Source organism: Anguilla rostrata, chromosome 6 (genome assembly GCF_018555375.3).
Source record: "Anguilla rostrata isolate EN2019 chromosome 6, ASM1855537v3, whole genome shotgun sequence".
Lineage (NCBI taxonomy): Eukaryota > Metazoa > Chordata > Actinopteri > Anguilliformes > Anguillidae > Anguilla > Anguilla rostrata.
Window position 1 is genome coordinate 16,499,086 of NC_057938.1, and position 22,279 is coordinate 16,521,364.

Here is a 22,279-nt window from a genome sequence, read left to right on the forward strand (position 1 = left end):
ACAAAATGCTGCATAGTTCACGAGTCAGTAAGCTAGATGAGTGTAAATATCTCAACCCCATGCACACACATAGAATCATATATTACTGGAGATAGTAATGCCAGACCTACTGTATATGTGCTGCAAACTACTGCACCGAATACCCACTGGTCCAATGAACATTTGTCCTTAATCTTCCATAAAAAAAGGTTATACTTATTTATTTGCCATATATGTTTATTTAATGTGTATGGCCTCCAATTTTGTCATCGCTGTACATGCCAAACTGGGTCTGTGGAGAAAAAGTAGCTCTTGCATCTCATTTTGAGTGAGTTTTAAGGACGACTGAGCAGAACTGTTTTTTTTTTTAATTTTTTAAAAAGAGATCTAAATATTTTGTTATTTTTTATGTTTCCATCATACTGCCCGTCAGACAAAATGAACAGCAGGTTCACATACCCACATCCATATAATAAGATGTCTACCAATGAAATTTAACAATTTCATCTGTAAGAGACTATGTTTTAAGAAATTAAAATGTGATTGTGAGTTTTGCAAAAATATTATAACATAAAACAAGACACTAAACAGTGGCAACTAATTGCATAGTGGGCACAACGAAAAATAATGAACCATGTATTTTCTATGTGAACATTTGAGTTTTTAATTATAATATTTTTTTTTCCAATATGCTGTTGCTTTTTTGTAGTACATAAATATATGAATTACCATTTATTGAATATAATAATTGCTTCCTTGTTATTGATTAGATGTTCTCAAGGCAAAAACAGCTGATTGATGCTTCAGGACTGTGGACCTTTCAAGGACTATGAGTACCCGACTTACGTTTATGTTTTACAGGAGCCTAACTGAATTCTGTACTCTCTCTCGCTCTCTGTATGTGTGTGTGTGATCATACGTTGGTTTATGCCGCGCACTGTCCTTATCCTGATCAACATGAGCACTTATTGCAGAAGACCCACGAGAACGATCAAATCCACCAAATGATGTCATTTCAGACATACAGGTCTCAACACCTCCCTCGCAGCCTACCATTGCTATCCATCTGCTCAAACTTTTCTGTGGTCAGTGCCACGCGACGCGTTCCGACGCGACGAAAGCCCACGGAGCGGTAATGAAAGTGGATCTATCTCTTCTTTTCTTTTGGGAGGACTTTCACCGTCGGCCGCTAACCACTAGTAAAGCTTACAAGGTCCCGCTGTGAACACTGCGCGCGAATAAACGAGGAAAAGACAACTGTCGCCATACAGAATGCGGGCACTGTGCAGTATTCTGGATCCTGTACTGCTGCTGATACTGTTCGGATACTACCCGTCTATGGTGAGTACCCACTATCGTTTCGTAGGCTGCATGCTTGATATCAATAAGCACGTCTAAAGAAGGAAGACTGGAAAAGTGACTATAAGGAACACAAATACTCAAACATAGGCGCTCTTAATATTGGGAAATGTGTCGACACCGAAATCGCAAAGAACACTGCATTTGAAATAATATTTAAAAAACTAAATTGATATTTTTTTAAACTAAAAAAACGACGCTACATTAACGAGGAAATTGCTGCTATTCAGCATCCAATGCAACACACTGTAGATTTTCATATTCGAAGATCATGGGCTATCGGGCGTTTCTCTCATCCGAATGACAGCGCGGTCATTGAAAATATTTGAGTAGCATACAGCCAAGTACATACTGGACTCAATTAATGTCATTCAAGGCATTGATCTTGGGGAAAAAGTACAAGTGGGCTTAACCGAGTAGAGTGGTCGTAAGTGTTGTTACACAGTTAGAAAATTGTTTCTATCTTAGGTAGGCTATCTGAAGTTTAAAACACATTTGTACCTATATCTTTTGTCTATCGGGTTTTTTTAATTAAAACTTACTGTGAGCTGTTCGGAAAACCTGCGAATTGTGTGACATCCTATATGAACAGCTTGTCCATGAAAGAAGGTGAATTTAATTTTCACTAGAAATCGTGGAGGATTTGTATCATGAATGTGAATGGGTAGTTCTTGCAACCGTGCACTTGTATTAGGCTATATATTGTTTGAAAATGCCCGTTTGTGACGCAGTATTTTTCGTATCTATATTGGTATGTGGGTTTTCAATTAAAATAGGCTAATAAAGACAACTGCGCGACTTCCTATTATAATCGGCCAATTAGGCTACTTTCCAACAGGGCAGTCGTGTTCAGGTTTGGTCACGCTTTGTAACAAATTCAAAAACCGTCACGACAATGTTGCCTAAACGTAAATGGCCGATACTGATTGCCAATGCTTACGACAATACATAGGCCTATACTGTTGTGGCATAAACTTGTGTTGTTTATTAATGCTACAGATATGGTCAACGTGACAGATAATATTTGCACTAGTAATTCCTCTCTTGAACACACGAGCAAGTTCATTCTTGAGAATCACTTTTCCATTACGCGCATGCAACATGAATATGTAAGCTACAGCAGAGAACTAATACTACATTGAACAAAAATAATTAGACTGACTGAATATTTCAGTTATGTCTCAGCTAATGCTTTCATGTGCGATTTGCAGCAGGGCTTCGCCTACCAAATACGGGTATGGTTGCTCCTGTCTCAGAGCAAAGCATGTTAACTGTAGGCGTCTGTTCTACACGCGCACATGTAACCACATGCCTGCTGAGAAATATAGTGAAAAAGTGTTCAATTAGGGGTGTATTTACTTCAAAGACTTACCTTCCAACTTTTTACACTAGCCTACTTGTTTATGTTTATGTTATCCAATGTTGGTCAATGTTTGACTGAAACATCCACTTCCCGGCATTTTTATCGAATTCACTTCTCTAATGAACGTTGCCCGACGATTAAAAACGGAAAGTCCCCCACGCTTTGGTGATTCCGTTTTATTTTTTATTTTTTTCACGAATCAATCATTCCTTGCCAAATTTATCTTACCCACCTCGCTCGCAAGCACCATTGTGGTCGATAGCGCATGTCCAGTGTATGATTAAACATTATATTGGTAAACAGGTAGTGGTGAGCATTACCGTTTTATTTATTTATTTATTATTATTATTATTATTATTATTATTATTATTATTATTTAGTTTTGTTCGATTTTGATTCGGTTTTGGAAAATAATCACGGTTTTCGGTTTCGATTTCAGTTTATTTATTTATTTATTTTAATAAATATGAATGCATCATGAAATAATGGCAATTGAAATTATTTTTGAATGTATTTTTTATTGAAATTGCATCTTCAAAAAATATAAATTTGCAAAGGCTTCAATGTTGTGACTGCATATTGCAGCAGTTCACTTGCAAAAATGATCATTAATTTGGTCTTTAAAAGTGGATGTGAATATTTCAAGTGTGAATATTCAATATATTGTATCACACTCTATTGGCTCTGGAAGTAAAGGGATTTTCTCTTTGGCAGGCAGGCAGCCAGCAGTGGTGGGTGGACCGATTCTTTTCACAGTATCGGTTCCTTCGAGCTGATACATGTAAATGTATTGAACCTTTCAAACCTCCCGGGTTTTCATACTTTTTCTAAAAATGGCGTCAGTTTCTCCGTGACACTTTGTTATAGTACATGCACGTTCGACAACTAGTGCTGCACACCCCACCAAACTCTTCAATGCATTACCATTCATCATGTATAAATTTACATTAGTAAAGATTAATATTAATTTTAATACATTGATTCTGCATCGTACTTGTATGTAGGTAGGCTATGTAAGCCCAATACGATGTTACAAAAATGTGACTTGACTACATCAATTTGTCGTTCTTCCTGGGCAAGTAGCAGACGTCTTAGTTCGAGAGAACGGTTCATTCGATCTCGTTCAGTGAGTGCAGGCTGCCCGTCTCGACTCAAGTCCGATTCAACTCGCTCATTCATTGACGTCCTATAGTTTGAGAGGACGGTTCATTCGATCTCGTTCAGTGAGTGCAGGATGTCTGTCTCGAGTCAAGTCCGATTCAACTCGCTCATTAATTGACGTCCTATAGTTCGAGACAACAGTTCATTCGATCTCGCTCATTCACTGGTTGTCCCATTGACGTCCTATAGCTCGAGAGAACCGTTCATTCGATCTCGCTCATTCATTGGTTGTTCCGCTTGCTATGCTTTGAGCGCTGCACCTACCGTAGCAGGCAGCAGTTTTGAGTGGAAAAATGCAGGGAGAGTCCGATTCATGAGCACTCGGACATTCGACAGGCTTGCCCGGTACATACCGGACACTAAAGAGTCGTTCAAAAAGATTAGTTCATTCATTTTCGCCCATCACTACTAGCCATCACCATTCAATGTCATCAGCCTACTGTTTTCGGGTTTCCTTAGTAGAAACATTAGCATCTCAACTAGTAATGTTGACAAAATCATTACACCAATTTTGAGGCAGATATGACATTCGGCTGAGTAAAAACTAGGCTACCATTTTGTTAGAAGCATTTTTACGGGATATATATTTGTTTTTGGGTACAATCACACAAGCTAGTTAACACTTGACTGTAATATTCAAACTAGCTGTTAAGCTATGTTCAAGTCTAGCCGTCTAACTGGAAAGCTACAGCTATCTAGCTAGCTAGACAGTGGAACATTTGTACTGTTGCTAGCTAACTAATTTTTCCGAACAATACTAACATTCGGTGGCTGGAACTTCTCTGTAACATAAAGAGGCCTAATCATAGCTGGCTGGCCAGCAGTCTATAAGTGTCGTGCACTGTCAGCCATTCTGTGTTATCATAGCTAGTTAGCTACTGTTTTAAGCAGATAGACAAGTGACTTCTGAAATAAAGAGAAATGTGGTCGGTAACTTGGTAATTAGATTGTAGTCCAATGTAAACAGGTGCTTTCCGGAGACAGAAATGACCTTGCTATGGTTCCTATCTATTCCTAGCCTGTGCTACATTACATTACATTACATTACAGGCATTTGGCAGACGCTCTTATCCAGAGCGACGTACAACAAAGTGTATAACCATAACCAGGAACAAGTGTGCCAAAAACCCTAGAGAGAAGTACTGTTCCAAGTGCAGGGAACAACCGCATAGTTTAACTTGGACCCTGTAAGTTAAACTGATTAACACTAACACAAACAAGAACAGTAACAACACAGTCTATGCAGAAATAGAAGCAGTAGTTAAGACACAAGAGCATTAACTAAGTCAACTACGAAACAGCTACCTAGTTACAACAAAGTGCTGAAGTCCTTTATATATGCTTTATATTTTTGGCTGGGTCTATAAACAATGTGTAAAAATAACATAAGAGTTTGCCACTTAGATGCAACATTGGCTCATTTTAATTTGTTATAGGAAAAAGTACAATATGGGCAAAGACATTCTATATGATTGGCTGTACTGTAATGTTACTATCCTGAACTCGGGTACTAACATAATGTAAGCAGTACACGGTGGAAATTGTTCAAGATGTCATTGCCTAGGGCTGATAAATCTACCCCACCACTTTGAAACTGTCCCGGTCAATTATGCTTTATGTTATGCTTTATGTTTATATTCATTTATTCGTCAGGATTGATCACCATGAACAATGGACACAAGAACGTTATGGCAGGTAACATTATTATTAGTAATATAAATAATATCAATAACAATATAATAAAAACTATAATGATGGTGGATTTGTGTAATCTTAGGTCAAGGTTTAATACTGAATGTATTCAGATACACCAGATCTGTGCAGGCAAGTCTCAATATAACCCTTTTCAGCATTGATGAGTCAATCACAGCCTCATGCTCGTTCATGCACGGGTGTGCCCGTGTAAGCAGGTGCGTGCACAGTCACATAAAACCATCCAGACCAAATTGGAATGAAATAAATCTTGTATATTCTTCTGTGGGGCTCAGAAAAAAATTGGTGCCTGGAGAGTAATTGGTTAAGTGTTAAGAGAATTTTTTTAGTTTTAAAGTACTGCCCAAAATAATTTTATTTGGCCAGGGTAAATTCATAGTTTTGAATTGACTTTAATATGGAAAGAAGCGTACCAAACTGCAATACCTCGAGTAAGCACTGGAGTTTGCGAGCTTTATGGAGAATGGCAATCCCAGGTCCCCTGGTGTGTCCAAACTATCACATAACTTGTGTGTCAGTAGGCACAGTGGACTATGGTCATTGTAGTTCTTCTGGTGCTTATTTCGGCTCAAACTGTGTTGAGTTGCCGAAATCAAAACTATCTGGCTTTTAAAAACTACAACTTAAAAAGTACTATACCAAGCGTGGAGAAAAACACAGTTCATCCTCTGAATTAAGCCAATTAGAATAATCAAACGACGTTGATAAATTAATTATTTAAATGCAGGAAAAAAAACACATAAATGTGAGTTATTCACCCTGCACTAGAAACAGGGCATCTGCTTAGTGGGCTGGTCTTACATTTTGAGCCACTCATTAAACTGACTCATTGCTCAAAATAAGAGGTTGTTGTATGACTACACCCCATCTGTTTATTGAAAACCATGATATGACGTGGACATGTTGGTCGTTATTCCATGAAAGCCTTGACTATAGACTGTGGGTTAGAGTGAACTACAACACTGCTGTCTTCCAGAATGATGTTGTTTATTTGATGAGTTGGTAATGTTGCTAAATATTGGATTTAGTGTGCCACTGCGATTCTGGGAAAACTATAGAGGTGTCACTTCAGGAAAGGGTTCAAACAGAAATAATGGATTGCCAACATGAACAACGTGGTTAAAAGAATCACCAGTATACCACCAAGGGTTAAGGCTTGTGCTGGCCATTTTATGACTTGACTTTCTTAATCCATCTGAACACAGGGTAGGATACACCAAAATGTAACTTTCTTTTTGTTTTCCCTGAAAATGTAAATAGTCTGCACGTCAGTCTGAAATGTGCATGAGCAACACATGGATTCAGCACTGGTGACATGTAAACAACCAGTCCTTTTCACAGACAAGCTTTTGGTAGTCCACCCACTCATATCTGCCATGTGGTTTTTAGACATCACCAGACAGCAAATTCCATATTCTGAGCGAATCTCAGAATCGTGAAGGGCTGTTTGTATTGGACACTTTGATTTCAAACTAGGTTGAGTCAGCGCGACGAAACAATAAATATAAGGAAACTGTCAACGGCTGGGGTGCTGGCACAGTGCATGTTGAGAAAATATTACTGCATCCCTTATCACAGCTGAATATTAGCATGCATTATTCATTCCAACAGACCATTTATGTTTTTTTTGTTTGTTTTTTTAAGATCTATGAATATTCCATGCCAGGGAAAAATGTTGTGCTCTTGTCTGAAGAGAGAACATTTTGAACTGAGGAGAATTATATGGTATATGTTTTTATTATGGTGAAAAAAAGCATCACTGAATATCCAAATTTATGTCAAAAGAAGAATAAAATCGGCCAAAATTATGTCCACCAGATGCTGCAAATGTAGTAAAATGATTGTATTATGCAGATATATAACATTAAGGTTCCTTGGCTCCAAAAAAAAAAAAAAAACTGCAAGATGCATTTCTGCTAATTGGAAACAGGATCACTAATTCAGGTGATTAACATGGCAATGCAGACTTAATCTTCTACTTATTTATTTCATTGAACAGCTGTGGCTGTTATGGATGTCCTAGGAGTAGGAAAACAGAATTGCACCTTGAAATTATATAAATAAATGGAAATAACTTTGTTTTGATCAATACTTCTCCCATAATGCAATCACAAGGTGCATTCAGTCGACGTGTACTAAGTAGGGCTGTCACGATGCCAAAATTGTAACTTTGGTACCGATACCAGCACAAGTATCAGGATTCTGATACTAAAATGAAGGCATGGTGAGGAGGGTATCTCACAGATGAATTGACCAGGGTCGCTATTTAATGCAGAACCACCTTAAGTCATGTCCGACCTGTCTGCTAGCCCGTCATCTGTTGAAGCCCCTGAAGTGGTCGGGATGGTTACTGTACTTGCTTAGCTAATTTGGACACATTGCCTCGCTTAGGCTCTTAATTTTTTGTATGTTTTTTATTTTATTTTATTTTTTATTTTATTTTTTGCACAAAGAGTTTGGAGTGTCTCTGGGGCACCCATCTCATCATTTGCTCTTGTAGCCCCAATTACGTGTCGGCATCTAAAAATGTGATTCTTTTACATTTTTGCTTTCATTGGTTGCTGATTCAAGGTGCACTGGCATAACACCTACACCACTGTAAAGCGTTGACTCTTCTCACATTGATGCAAAAAAAAAGAAAACTCAGCCTTGATCTGTATAATACTACAGATAACACAAAAGAAGTGACGAGGTAATCCTCTTCTTGAAAGTAAGGCTGAAAATAAATAGGTTTATTTTCAGTTTGATGATTATGGTATTTTATAATCCAATAATTGTCTGTGACAAGTCAAACAACTGCTAATACTACAGTGATGGCATTAATAGCGCTAAAACCCCCCATCTGATCCCTAAGCAATCAATCTGCTCTTTGTATACAGTCTAGCAGCAGTCATTATTCATTATGCGTTGTTTCCATTTAGCTGAAAGTGTTTTCATGAGCATATGAAAACAAGTATTTCTATGTATGTAAATATAATGTCAAACGCGAAGTGCTGTTTTACTAAAAAAGCCACTTCTTACCTTACAAACAGTGAAAACTTATCTCAATTAGATAATCTAGGGCTGAGTAAATAACCTAAAAGTAAGCTGCTGCTACCCCCTCTATGAACTACTATATGGCAATATATTATTGTAAATCATGTATGATTTATATTTTTGTCATTTAACTCTTGAGCTTTCAATCTGTTGTGATCAGGAGGTTTACTGCTGACCAGCCTGATTTACAGAAGTGTAGCAGCTGATTGCAGGTCAGAGCATTCAGCAAGGTAAAACAAAGTGGTTTGATTGTTTCTAAGTGAATTTAATTTGTTTATTAACTAACAATTATGAAGATTTTGTGCATAGAAGTTCTCCAAAGGACAGCATTTGACTGAAATGTAGGGCTTAGTAAAAAAAGAGAGAATGGTAAATATAGAATATTTGTTTTGTGGAGTTCCAGAGGGTACCACTCTCAATGGAATTAGCATCTGGAAATGGAATATGGCTGGGAAAAGAGATATACCCTATATTACCATTTGGAGAAGTTTGGTGCCATTTGTATAAGTTTTTGAGAGATTTGGGCCCACAGTTGGGAAAATGCATGTAAAATTTACTTCTTTGTTCAATCCACTCCAAACTTTTTTCCTGGTGTTTTATACATCCTGTGGTATGATTGGGGGGAAGAAATATTGTATCATCCAGTATCAGAAGTACATATAATCACTACAGAATAAAGAAAATACAAAACAATTTTTTTTTTCAGTCCTGTATGATTGCGAAGTGAGACTTCCTTAGGTTCAGGGGATTTGGTCATTTTGATATAAATATCCTCTTTATTCAAGCTTTGAACCATGCCTGTACTGTATTCATTTTGGAGATAATGGGGTTTATTTGAGACAGGGGGATTCTTAAAAAGCCATGGATTTTAAGTGGGATTCAAGGGGTTAAGTAAAGTAGTGCCGTACTTCACTTCTGGCATCTGTTTTGCGGACAATGGGATGGCCAGGATATAAACAGTTTTTTATAGTATGCTGGTGGCACTATTACTGCCTCAGAAATTCAGCCTGTGGGACTGTATACAGGCCATTGGCAGGGGCCATGAATAGCAACAAAAAAAAAAAAGGGAGCCTTGTGTAGCACATCCAGCTAAAGCACTGGCCTTTAATGTCATGGCACCCCCCCCTCCCCATAGTCTGGAATCAAATCCACATCTGACAGTTCAGGTGTCCCACAAGGTGTTGGTTGTTCAAAAGCCTTAGCCACACAGACAGCATTACTGTTAGGAAGGAATGTCCAATATTATAGTGGCTCTAGGTGCACATGAACTGCAATCCTCATAAAAAATGTGCAGCACGGCTGGTAGACTGACTGAGAAGAGGAGGCTGGCAGGATGCACCTCAGAAGTCTGGGGAATGAGTTATCCTGAATTGGAGGATATTACCCTGACAAGACAGGATGACATATTAGGCTGCTCTTCCAAATATTGAAAAATTTTAAAAGGGCATATCTCAACAGGGGTTTAATATGGGCAGAAATTAGTGCCAGCAGAACATTAATCTAAATAGCAAAACTTGAGTTTGCATTGCAGTAATTTGAATTTGTCATGTTTAAACTAAATTATTTTATTAATTATATATATATATATATATATATATATATATATATATAAAATTTGAATTGCACATCTTGAATTTGTATTTCACTATTTGAAATTGAATGTAATGTTTGAAATTAAATTTAGGCACTCAATTTTCACTTTTAATTTACAGTTAAAAAATCAAGTTCAATACTATTTCAAATTCAGTTCTTACACAATTGAATTTCAGTTTTCTGGAACACACAGCCAGGTAAAAGCAAACAAGCCAAAATTCAGTCAAACTTATTTTCTATCCTCTTTTTGTATTGTGGTGGTATGCAGTGCACATAACAAAGCTTTATGTCACTGAATCCTACCCAAATAAAAGTAAGATCTTGTGCTGTTTAAGAGTTTCAAATTCTGACCACAGATTTTACATTATGGAAATTAGAATTCTGAGTGTATGTGGACATTATTAAAAAAACCTGTTAGCAATTAAGGGTTGTAGAAAGGTGTGATTAAAAGACAGGTGTTACATCACAGCGAAAGCAGAGGATGTGAGATGACAGAACCATGCTTGCTTCAGAACAAACATGAAAAACACCCAACTGCACCCTCTGCTTGCCTTTATGTTCATCCGCCAGTCTGATTTGCATAATAATGTAGAGCTACTCATTAACATGGCTGCAAATACCTGAAAACACATCTTTCCTGGTTTTGTGGAATTGAACAGAAATGTGGCAGACCTCATTGCAGTGATGCAGGGCACCAGATCCAGGTTGCCCAGGGCAACAGCAGGCAGCACGCTCTTGATATTTGACAGTAACTAGAGTGTTTGGTGGGGCTGAAATGCTGTTGGGTTCAGTTACACTCTTAAACACTTTTCATGGAAAAAATAAATACAGAATGTTGGGGTACATGATGGTTATTATCTACCATTATTGCAGGTAATACATATAGAAATTCATTATATATAGATACATATGTCATATGAAACTGGACATACACTATATGGCCAAAAGTATGTGGACACCCCGTCTACTGAAGTAGTAGGTCGGCTACATCAGTCATACTCATTGCCAAGCGGTGCATAAAATTAAGCATACAGCCATGCGATCGCCATAGACAAACACTGGCAGTAGAAGAGCTCAGTGACTCAAAAAGTAAGTTTGTCAAATTTCTGCCCTGCTAGAGCTGCCCTGGTCAACTGCTAAGTGCTGTTATTGTGAAGTGGAAATGTCTAGGAGCAACAACAGCTCAGTCGCGATTGGTAGGCCACACAAGCTCACAGAATGTGACCTCCGAGTGCTGAAGAGGTCATTTTTAAATTTTATTTGGTGGGATAACAGGAATCTCAGCAATGGGCTCATTCCAGCTATCCTATTTAACACTATGTTTGCTTCTTGAGGCAATAGGTTGAAATACATCAGGCATCAAACTTTAGAAGGTATGTCTAAAAACAACACAATTGCCTTCTTCATAATGTAGCTGTATAATTCACAAGTCACTACCAGAATTAATGGGAATAGTACAAACTTTCTGCTCTACATAGTTTGTGTGAGGAGCACTTAGAGTTTCAGCCTCACTTGCCTAAAACCAACACTTTTCTGCCTGGTAGTTAATTGGTTGAGTAATGTCTGCGATTGGCCAGTGATTACACTCACTTGGTGTCCCAAGATCAGAGGGAAGAATCTAAATCAGCAGCACTACTGACCTCTAGGGCCATATCTTAATGTCCCTGAACAGCTCTCCTTGGTCTTTGCCTAGGTGATATAGCCTTCCATAGAATTTTGCTACGTAACATCTAGAGTTAAGGGATTCATCAAACAAATACACTAAGCTTCAACCTTGAAGAAAAGTGCAGATTTGACTGTAGATAGAGGTATTGGGTTAAGAAGGTGTATTATGAATATTTCAAAACTAAAATATAAATGGGAAGAACTCTTCCATTGAAATCCTATGAGCAGTTTACAAACATTCTCTACAGCTGATTCAAATTCTCTACAGAATCTTTTTGGTTGGGTCTTTTAACATCCTGTTTAAACTTGGAAATAGCTGCTTAAAAGCATGCAATTTGTGGCTTAATCATGCTGCGAGGATGGTGGCGTGTTCACAACATCCTTTCTGGGTTTTCCAAGAGAAGTGGAGGAGCCACTGAAAGGCCATGCTGCATAGGGAGAGGTGATTAATCATACCTAGAACACACTATTTACTCAAATAACCCCCCGGAGAATCAACATTTTACCGCGGGCTGCAGCATCTTTTATTATAGACTGCTCCTCCACCCCCACCCTCACGTATGCCGGAAACAAAGGCATTAAGAAAATTGAAATCTGAGCAGATAGCCTAAGTATTATTGCTGTAATCAATGCATTGTGTAGGATGAATGACTGTAGGCTTTCAAAGGGTCTCAAAGTCTGGGTGAGTGATATATGACTCACTTGAGTGAAGGGCACGTAGGCACATGAATGGCTTCCTTTTTATTCCTTAACCAAAGAGTTGAGGTGCATGTGTGTTGTGTGTGTGTGCGCGCGTATTGACAGGGACTCTCTCCCCACAGACCGTCGGCCCTAAGGAGGGCTGGCAGGTGTACAGTTCGGCCCAGGATGCTGACGGCCGATGCATCTGCACCGTGGTGGCCCCAGAACAGAACCTCTGCTCCAGAGATGCCAAGAGCAGACAGCTCCGCCAACTGCTGGAGAAGGTACAGTACGTTCACATACACAGACATTCACAATACCCATACACACAAGCATACGTACGCATGAATGTTCATAAAGACCTGACTGAGTGAATGAATTCAGACTCCAGGCAATCAGCGAGATTTATTAAACAATTCTTGGAACCACAGTTTTTATATTAGTTGAGTTTATAGACTTTCATCTTTCATAAAAAGACTGTGTCCTTGGTCCGTTCTTTCAGAATTTTGTTCTTAGCCTCAGGTCTTAGGCTCTAGAAGTCAGAGGTTGAATGTTGGGCTGCTTCACAGTGTCAAACACCCTGAAATTGTGGAATATACTGTGCAGCACAGAGTAGAACACATATGAACACATAGTCTATACCATATAAACTCAATAAAGGGAATATAAGCCAATATCCCCCTGTTACTATATGAAGGGCTTTCTGTTTGTGTAATTTCTGGGTGTTCACACTCTATTGTTTAATTGTTATTTATTATTGTTGTGGTAATTATTTTATTTTTATCGGTAACAAAATGTGTGAAAGTAATAGGAATTATAAAATATAAAATAATTATGAAATATAAAAAACGAATATTATCCATCTGTCTGACAAGACAGTGATGTCGTAAAATAAGACACAGACCTCAATCATAAAAAGAATTATCACTCCACTCATTTCTAAAGGACACTCCATAATTTTCATGAATCGTTGGTAGTTGGTTGCTTGTGGATTTGCTTTATGCTGCAAAAAAGATGAAATCATTACCACTTATTGATTAAACTTGTAAGACACAATCAGGTTAATCATATACACTGCATTTCCAAAAGTATGTGGACTCCCCTTCTAATTATTGTATATTGTTATTGTGAAATAGAAACATATTGGAGCAACAACAGGTCAGCCAAAAAGTGGTAGGCCACACAAGCTCACAGAACGGGACCGTCGAGCGCTGACGCATGTAACAATCATCCTCGGTTGCGACACTCACTAAAGAGTTCCAAACTACCTCTGGAAACAACATCAACACAAGCACTGTTCATCAAGAGCTTTATGCAATGGGTTAACAATGCCAAGCAGCCATACACAAGCCTAAGATCACCACGCACAATGCCAAGCGTCAGCTGGAGTGACGTGAAGCACACCGCCGGACTCTGGAGCACTGAAAACGTGTTCTCTGGAGTGATGAATCACGCTTCACTATCTTCCAGTCTGAAGGAGGAATCTGGGTTTGGCAGAATGCATAGAGCGAACTGTACTAGCCCAAATAGTGTCAACTGTAAAGTTTGGTGGAGGAGGAATAATGGTCTGGGGCTGTTTTCTTGGTTTGGGCTAGGGCCCTTAGTTCCAGTGAAGGGAGATCTGAATGCTACATCATTCAATGGCATTCTAGAGAACTGTGCGCTTCCAACTTTGTGGCAAGGTCCTTTCCTGTTTCAGTATGACAATGCTTCCCTGCACAAAGCAAGATCCATGAAGAAATTGTTTGCCAAGTCTGATCGGGAAGAACCTAACTGGCCTGCACAGAGCCCTGGCCTCTATCCCACCAAATACCTTTGGGATGAATTGCAATGCTGACTGCGATCAATATTAGTGCCCAACCTCACTAATGCTCTTGTGGCTGAAAGGAATCGAATCCCCACAGCCAAGTACATATGGGTGGGATGTTCATACTTTTGGAAATGTAGTTCATTATAAATCTTTTACAGGGTCTCTTAGCCACTGGTTTTATGTGTTCCTGTTTTCTGCCCTAAACCTGATTAATATAGCTTTAAAATTATGAATGTGATGCTTTAGTCATGTGCAGAGTTCAGTTTTTCTCCATATTTGGAAAAAAGGAATATATATTACTGTAAGAAAAGCTTAAAGTAACCAACATTTTGATCAGATAATGACAGCACTGGAATAATGTAAGTTTAACAGCATCTGTGTTGCTTGGTGAGTGCTTTAGCAGATTTAACGTTATTGTGTATTCTACAGGTACAGAATATGTCCCAGTCAATTGAAGTGTTGAACTTACGAACACAGAGGGATTTTCAGTACGTTATTAAAATGGAAAGTCAGATGAAAGGACTGAGATCAAAGTTCAGACAGATCGAGGCTGACAGGAAAACAAAAATGACGAGAAACTTTCAGGTAAGTGCTTTTTCCTGGTTTCCTTTAATTGTTTTGACTGCTATGATGGCCTTTTATTGTAACATAGAACGTATTGAACTTGGGTACTCAGCAGTTGTAAACAGAGAAGAAAATAACAACATATTTAATGCATCAAAACCCCTATGCATGACACTATTTGAGTAGTAAAATCATATTGTAGTATAAGGTCACCCCAAGACAATGACTGCCTCATCAACCATGACATCAAAATAATGTGTAAACTTCTGCAGAAAATAGGGTTTGCTTCACAAAAACACAAGAATCACTAGGACTCACATGGCTAACATGGAGTAACCTAATACATGGTAGAATAACAAGTACTGAAACAAATAAAGCCAACCAAAACCATGGAATAGTACATTGGGGAAACACATCAGATAAGCAAGAATACTAACCAAGAAGCATAGCAGCCAAGAGTCTTGTTAAGCTAATGCTAATGTTACCTTTCTAGCTGCAGAACCACCATTAATTTTGTACAGTAATGTCAGCTCAGTGGCTAGCAATGAGAAGACACCAGCTTTCAGAAATCTGCAGTCTCATAACCCATGCAATGGAAATGTCTGTGTTTAGTCTGGGTTATTCCTGCATTCAATACATTTACAGGTATGTTGCACTGTATTTCGTGGAATCCTCTCCACAGAAAGACACTGTTTTGTGAGTCACTTATGGGGCTTGTGAAACCTCAGTCATATCTCAAGATTCTGTACTGCACATGCAGTAAAAGAAAAACAGGGCATTTTGTTGTCACAGAGTGGTCCCTACAATGTGTAACTGACTTTAAGTTCAATGTCTAATTAAGTCGTTTTGTAGTCCAAGTGAAGTAGAAAGCGAGAGCCACACTAAAAACAGTTGTAGCAGATGCATCAATTAGGCAAATATGTTATAAAAATCTGTGTATTTGCAATCCATGAACAGGCTTCCCATGCATCTAGCCGGTGATTCAGTGTCTTAATTTGTGAATTAAAAAAAATTAGGATTAGGTGTAGGCCAATGTGTTTATGCTTTCATCCACGTGTCACAGGAGTTGAAGGATAAAATGGATGCGCTGCAGCCCTTGATCCCAGTGCTGGAGCAGTACAAAATGGATGCCAAACTGATCTCCCAGTTTAAAGACGAGATCAGAAATCTGTCTGTGGCACTGATAGGGATCCAGGAGGAGATTGGGGCCTACGACTATGAGGAACTGCACCAGAGGGTCCTCAGCCTGGAGAGTCGGCTGAGGAACTGCATGAGCAAACTGAGTGAGACCCCTTTTTCACTGGCTCCGCTACGTGCCTCATGACCAAAAGCACCATGTAGGACAGGAGGCAGCCGCATATTAAAATAAGCCTGAATGCTGGTTACAATGGTACTTACACTTAATGCCAAGGTGTATTACAAGCAAGGCAAGCTAGGTGAATAGCTAACAAGGTCTAAAAAAGTAAACGTTTGGATAAATGTAACATTGTTTGAATCTTTCAAAAAATGCTAGCTAGTTATATTATCAAAATGATTTTTGCATGCTGGTGAAAAATAGCCACCTTATAAATTGTCTAATCTTGGATTAGCTAAGATATTACTATCTTTATTTGATCTGAACTCCTACAAATGTCACACTTAAAAGAAACACCTTACCACATTCAGTTTTTATGTGGTGTCTCTTGCTTTCTTGCAAGCACAGGCTGCTGGCATGCTGGACCTCATAAAGAAGGAAAGTGCAGAAATTCAATCTCCACTCCACCCATACAAGTCAGTGCTTTGCACTGTCGGGAACCCTGCCGATCTAATCAAGGGAGAATCAATTTAAGCTCCCCTCACAGAAATGACCAGTCAGATTTATTTATTTCTTTATTTATCTATCAGTCTCAACAAACCATTTTCTTCCAGGACCGTGTGAATTTATTGGTTGTCCGTTGGGCTTTGAAGTGCCACTGTCTGGGAAAACACATGGTATCCCTGGTCATCCAGACTATTTTGGCCACCCCGATGGTGGTCAGCAACAGTGCATTAGGCAAAATTGCTCATTTAAATTTTCACACAGCCAGAAATGAGACGACATGGACGTTTGTGGTGGCATTGTGGTTGTAATATGCACAGAGTAATGAAACTAGTTTGGTTGCAGAGGCTTGGAACTGACTTTTTAAATGATATCCATGTTTCTTCATTAACAGCATGTGGCAAATTAATGAAAATCACTGGACCTGTGACAGTAAAGACATCCGGAACCCGGTTCGGGGCATGGATGACTGACCCTCAGGCATCTCTAGAAAATAACAGGGTGAGCCTTGCCAGTCAGGAACTGTCCTTGTGTACTTAATCAGTTTGTTTTCTCAGTTGCATTACTACATGCATATACAGGACAAGCATGAACGGCATTCTCAGTCTATAAATGGCTATGGTTTATAAAATTATTTTGTATTGTTGGGTTAATTTATATTAGTGTGCTAATAAAATTTTGTGGCTTCAGATGTAATAATCGTATAATTAAGATGGCTGTGAGAACATAAATCTGTCTTTCCCCACTATTTTTGGATACAGGTTTGGTATATGGACAGTTACACCAACAACAAGATTGTCCGTGAGTTCAAGTCAATGGATGACTTTGTGTCTGGAGTGGAGTCGCGAACCTACAACCTGCCTTTCAAATGGGCCGGGACCAACCACGTGGTCTACAATGGCTCCTTGTACTACAACAAGTACCAGAGCAACATCATTGTCAAGTACAGCTTCGAGACGGGCCGTATCCTGGCCCAGCGGGCGCTGGAGTACGCCGGCTTTCACAATGTCTATCCATACACGTGGGGGGGCTTCTCGGACATCGACCTCATGGCAGACGAGCTGGGTCTCTGGGCTGTGTACGCCACCAATCAGAATGCCGGCAACATAGTCATAAGCCAATTGGACCCTCAGACTCTGGAGGTTCTCAAGACCTGGTACACAGAGTATTCCAAGCGGAACGCCGGGGAGTCTTTCATGATCTGCGGGACCCTCTACATCACTAACTCTCACCTGACCGGAGCCAAAGTCTACTACGCCTATTCCACCAAGACATCCACGTACGAGTACACGGACATCCCCATTCACAACCAGTACTTTCACATGTCCATGCTAGATTACAACGCCAGAGACAGGTCCCTCTACGCCTGGAACAATGGCCACCAAGTTCTGTTCAACGTCACGCTTTTCCACATCATCAAAACAGACGATGACTCTTAAAAAGGAATACTTTACAGAAAAAAAAAATACTTATCATTCCTGGTGAAGCACTTTTGTAAAAATATATTTTTCATTCCTCCAAAGTGGACTGCATTTACATTTATCATTGTTCCTTGAAATAATGCCTTTTATAGATTTGCTTGAAAAAAAAAAAACAGCTATAGCCTCCAATACAATTAAGTTATGAAGAGAATTTATTTATTTATTCTTGTCCTGCTTTGCATTTTTTCCCAAAATTAGTGATTACACAAGTGATTAGTTCTTGTGTAATTGTGCTAATGAAAGCATGGAGTTGGAACACTGACCAGTGCCCTTATTTTTCTCTAAGCACCAATAAGCTTGCCTTATTTACAGTACCTAATTCTGATGATGTTGTTGATGAAAGTTCTGTCAGCATTCGCTAATAGTATGGAAATAATTTACCAGATTTTCCATCATTCTTAATAATTTGCTAATGATTTAAATTTAGTCATTTAAATATTCAGTTGCTTACACAGTTCATAAATGTTTAAGGAACAAAATGCAGTAAGGCCTCTTGCTGCAACCTTCATGCAGTTGGTGACATCATAAACTGCGCTGTGTAAGGTTAAGGCCACAGTCCTTGACAATGGGCTATATCAGATGTTTTCATAAACCAGTATTTTGAATTAAACTTTAAGGGGTAGGGATATCACCAGTCACGTATGGCCTCAACCTTCCTTCTTACACACAGTGAAAATAATTAATATTTTGCAATAGGGGAAACTTCATTTTGTACAAGAATGATTAGCATCCCTGTTGCCTGGAAAACTTCAAAATATGAGCTGTTCTGTCGTATAAACAGTTTTAATTTGTGATAAGCTGCCATTATGCCAAAAATGTTTTCTATCTTTGAATCTATATCCAACCAGGGCACTGTTTCCCAAAGCCCTCATCGTGCTAAGATCACCGTAAGAACCCTGGTAAGGTGCATCATTGATATTCAAGGTGTCCTCACAACTAACATTGCTCTTAAAAACCATCATAACTTGCCCCAGACCACTCAGGGCAGCTAAGTGTATCGTAAAGGCACAGAACTGCAGTTCCAAGCGCTCTCCAGTTTCTTCCTACACTAAGGAAAGCATTTAGAATCGAAACACAGAATAAATGAACTAAATTAAACTGAATGTCTGCTCATACAGTATTTCATTATCAAAGTCAAAATAATGTGGGTACAGCTAACAAATTAAATGCAACGCATATGAATACATTTATAGTAAAGAGATGGTAAAAGGATGTAAATGGGATTATATGTAAAGAACGTAAACTGTGTAAGTCACTCTAAATAAGAGTCTCTGCTAAATGGCTAAAGTGTGAAATGAATACAAACTATATTTAAATTTTATGTCCACAAAATGAAATTGCGGTTTTGATTATTTTTAGACAGACTAGTCATCCTTAATGAGCATTTAACTCTGCCTATGATGTACTCTGTGCCGTTTTGGTCAGAATGTAACAGAAATGTAACATGTTAGCAATGATGAATCTTTAAGTTCTGTTATATTGGGAAACAGTGCTCTGTTCCTAAAGAATATTGTAAATTATTGCGGCCACCATCCCATTTACCTGTAAGAATCAATGCATTGTTTTCATTAAGTACAGTGAGCTGTGATAAGTTGTTTTCCCTGTTAAATTGGAATCATATATGTGTACGTGTTATCAGTATTATTTTGTGTTTGTATGGACATTCACTGCTGTATATTTATCTTGTATTTAAGAATATTCATTTTAATGTGAACAGTTGAATATATATTGTAAGTTGATGTAGTCTTGTCACAGCTGCTGGTGTAAATGGTTTTAAGTGACAGCATCATACTTATAGTCAAACAATTTAACTTAATAAGAGCACAGTAAATTTATGAGAATGAAGGTGGTGTGAAACATTTGCCATCTTCTGTCATTTAATCCCTGTAATGTTGTTTTGTGCTGTAGCTATAGCACAGTCTGTGGTTCGACCACACCTGGTCTCGTCTTCTCGTTTGTACTGAGCCTTCAGTGCCAGTATCTGAAATTTACCTCAGTCCAGATGGCCAATTTACACCCCCACATGTTTAGGATGGAGAAAACTTTGAAAATATTTTTTAGTCACTTTCCCGTTATCTGCATTATTCTGTACTATGTAGGATTGGATTTTAACGTCTGTCTATAACGACAGGACAGTGAGCACACTAGCATCGTAGTTATGATCAAAGATGCTGGTCTTAATTTAAACGTGATGCACTTCTATATTTATTTTCTGGTTTGTACCCATTTATTTTCTTCCACTTTTTCGCCCAGCGGAAACTTGTTGAAATTGTGAACTGAGGATTATCGTGATATAAGTCACTTTTGAGTCGCATGTACTTGTCCAACGGAGGAGGGAGGATCTAATGTGCTGATGTGGCAGTAATTCAAGGAACGCTGACTGGCTCAAACTCATCCAACCCCGGATAAGACGAGGTGGCGTCCTGATGGCGTGTGAGTCCCGGTATAGTTCACTAATGACTGACCTGGCATTTAGACCACCAGTAGATACAGTGCTTGTGCTTTATGGTCTGAACACTAAAGGTACAATATTGATGAAGGTCAATCGCAATCCCAAAGCACATGATCATCTTTGCAGTGTAAGAGGGTTCCCTGGCATGTGGAAGGTTCCCGTGCTTCCACAGGGACTGGTGGATAGACAAAGGCTTTGTGCTCGTGCGGACCTTTAAGATGTGTGCTCCCAAACTTACACATTATTGAGAAATGCACACACTCAGTTTTCCAAATGAACCACTGAATTATCCAGCAATCTCAGCCCTCCGAACAAACAGTCCTCGCTTGAAGAATGCCTTCCTGGGTCCCTTCTCAAGGCAGTAAAATTGTCAGCCAATACCGTGTATGATTTGTTTTGGAACTGCCTTTTCAATCTGAAAAGTTTATTTCCCTTAGGAGAAAATCCCAGTTTAAAATGTCACTACATTGTAGTAGACCACAGAATGGTTCATGCTTTCATCCAGATTGTTATGTTGACAACGGTCCTCCTTTAAGTGGCACATCTCTGAAAGTATTTTTCGCGTTGTCATTTTTTAAAGTAAATGTTATCATCCTTTATATTTTATCACTGATTAATATCCCCTGATAACAAGAACTCAGAAATACTTAAGTTAACCATCGACTACAATTGGTACTGTAACTTTAGCACCCAAGTAGAAGAAAAGCCAGACACACTGCAGTAAATATCAGTGAAGCCACATAATATGACACTATTAACACCATTAAGTATTAGCAGTTTTGAGACCATGCTGCATGCAAGCCTTAAAATTGTTAATGTATTACAACTTACATATTTACAGCCTCCTGATAAAATTTAACAGGTCACCTCTCCTGAAATTTTTATGTCAGTGTCAGTTTATTTGTTTTTTTTTTTACCGATGTTTATTAATGTTTTCCTGTTTGCTTCCTAACCGCAGGCCTCTTTGTGCCTTATGTGAATTTAAATGTAGACAAAGAGGGAATATGCTGCTAAAGGCACATATTCTCATATTGTGAGGAGGACCACCTGCCAACACATAACCTTGCATGCGGCACAGAAACTCACCTCCAGTCACGCTTTCCCCAAAAGGTTCACCGAGGTGTTTAGCTCCTGCAGTGCTTCCATGGTAACAAGGAAGGACAGACCTCTGGAAGCATTTTATTTTTAGGTGGCTTGATTCATAGTCCTAGTAAATGTTACTTTATATTCACAGTGTTGATATAAATGCTGATATAAAAATTTAGGCCAAAAAAACAAGTTTGGGAACAGATGTTTGGCTTGATTAGGACATAAGGTGTGCTGATTAATACACACACACACACACACACAAAAAAACAAGATTCTGGGTGTTTAATCCCAGAATGCAATACCACCCATTTTCTGTCTCAACCAACACCTAGGAAAAGCCAGAGTATCAACTTTTATCATTTCAGGCAAAGATATGAAATGCATTTTACCACACAATGTTATTTCTCCTACCAAATCTCTTTCAATTGCAGTGCTAAAGTAGAGGAAATTCATACTGACCTCCATTTAAAATAATAGTAAAAATATTGTTTTGACTTATGACTTTGTCTTTTACCGAATTAGAAAGCTACTATTA

The 22,279-nt window shown here is 38.7% G+C and overlaps 1 protein-coding gene across 1 annotated transcript; it reads left to right on the forward strand.

Annotated features, from left to right (window-relative positions):
• Positions 1-863: 863 nt before the first annotated feature.
• LOC135256672 (noelin-3-like) lies at positions 864-21,342 on the forward strand. Its single transcript, XM_064338669.1, has 6 exons — positions 864-1,320; positions 12,691-12,834; positions 14,790-14,945; positions 15,988-16,207; positions 17,117-17,223; positions 17,484-21,342. The coding sequence occupies exons 1-6, from the start codon at positions 1,252-1,254 to the stop codon at positions 18,159-18,161; spliced, it is 1,374 nt and encodes a 457-aa protein (XP_064194739.1). The 5' UTR covers positions 864-1,251; the 3' UTR covers positions 18,162-21,342.
• The last annotated feature ends 937 nt before the right edge of the window (positions 21,343-22,279 follow it).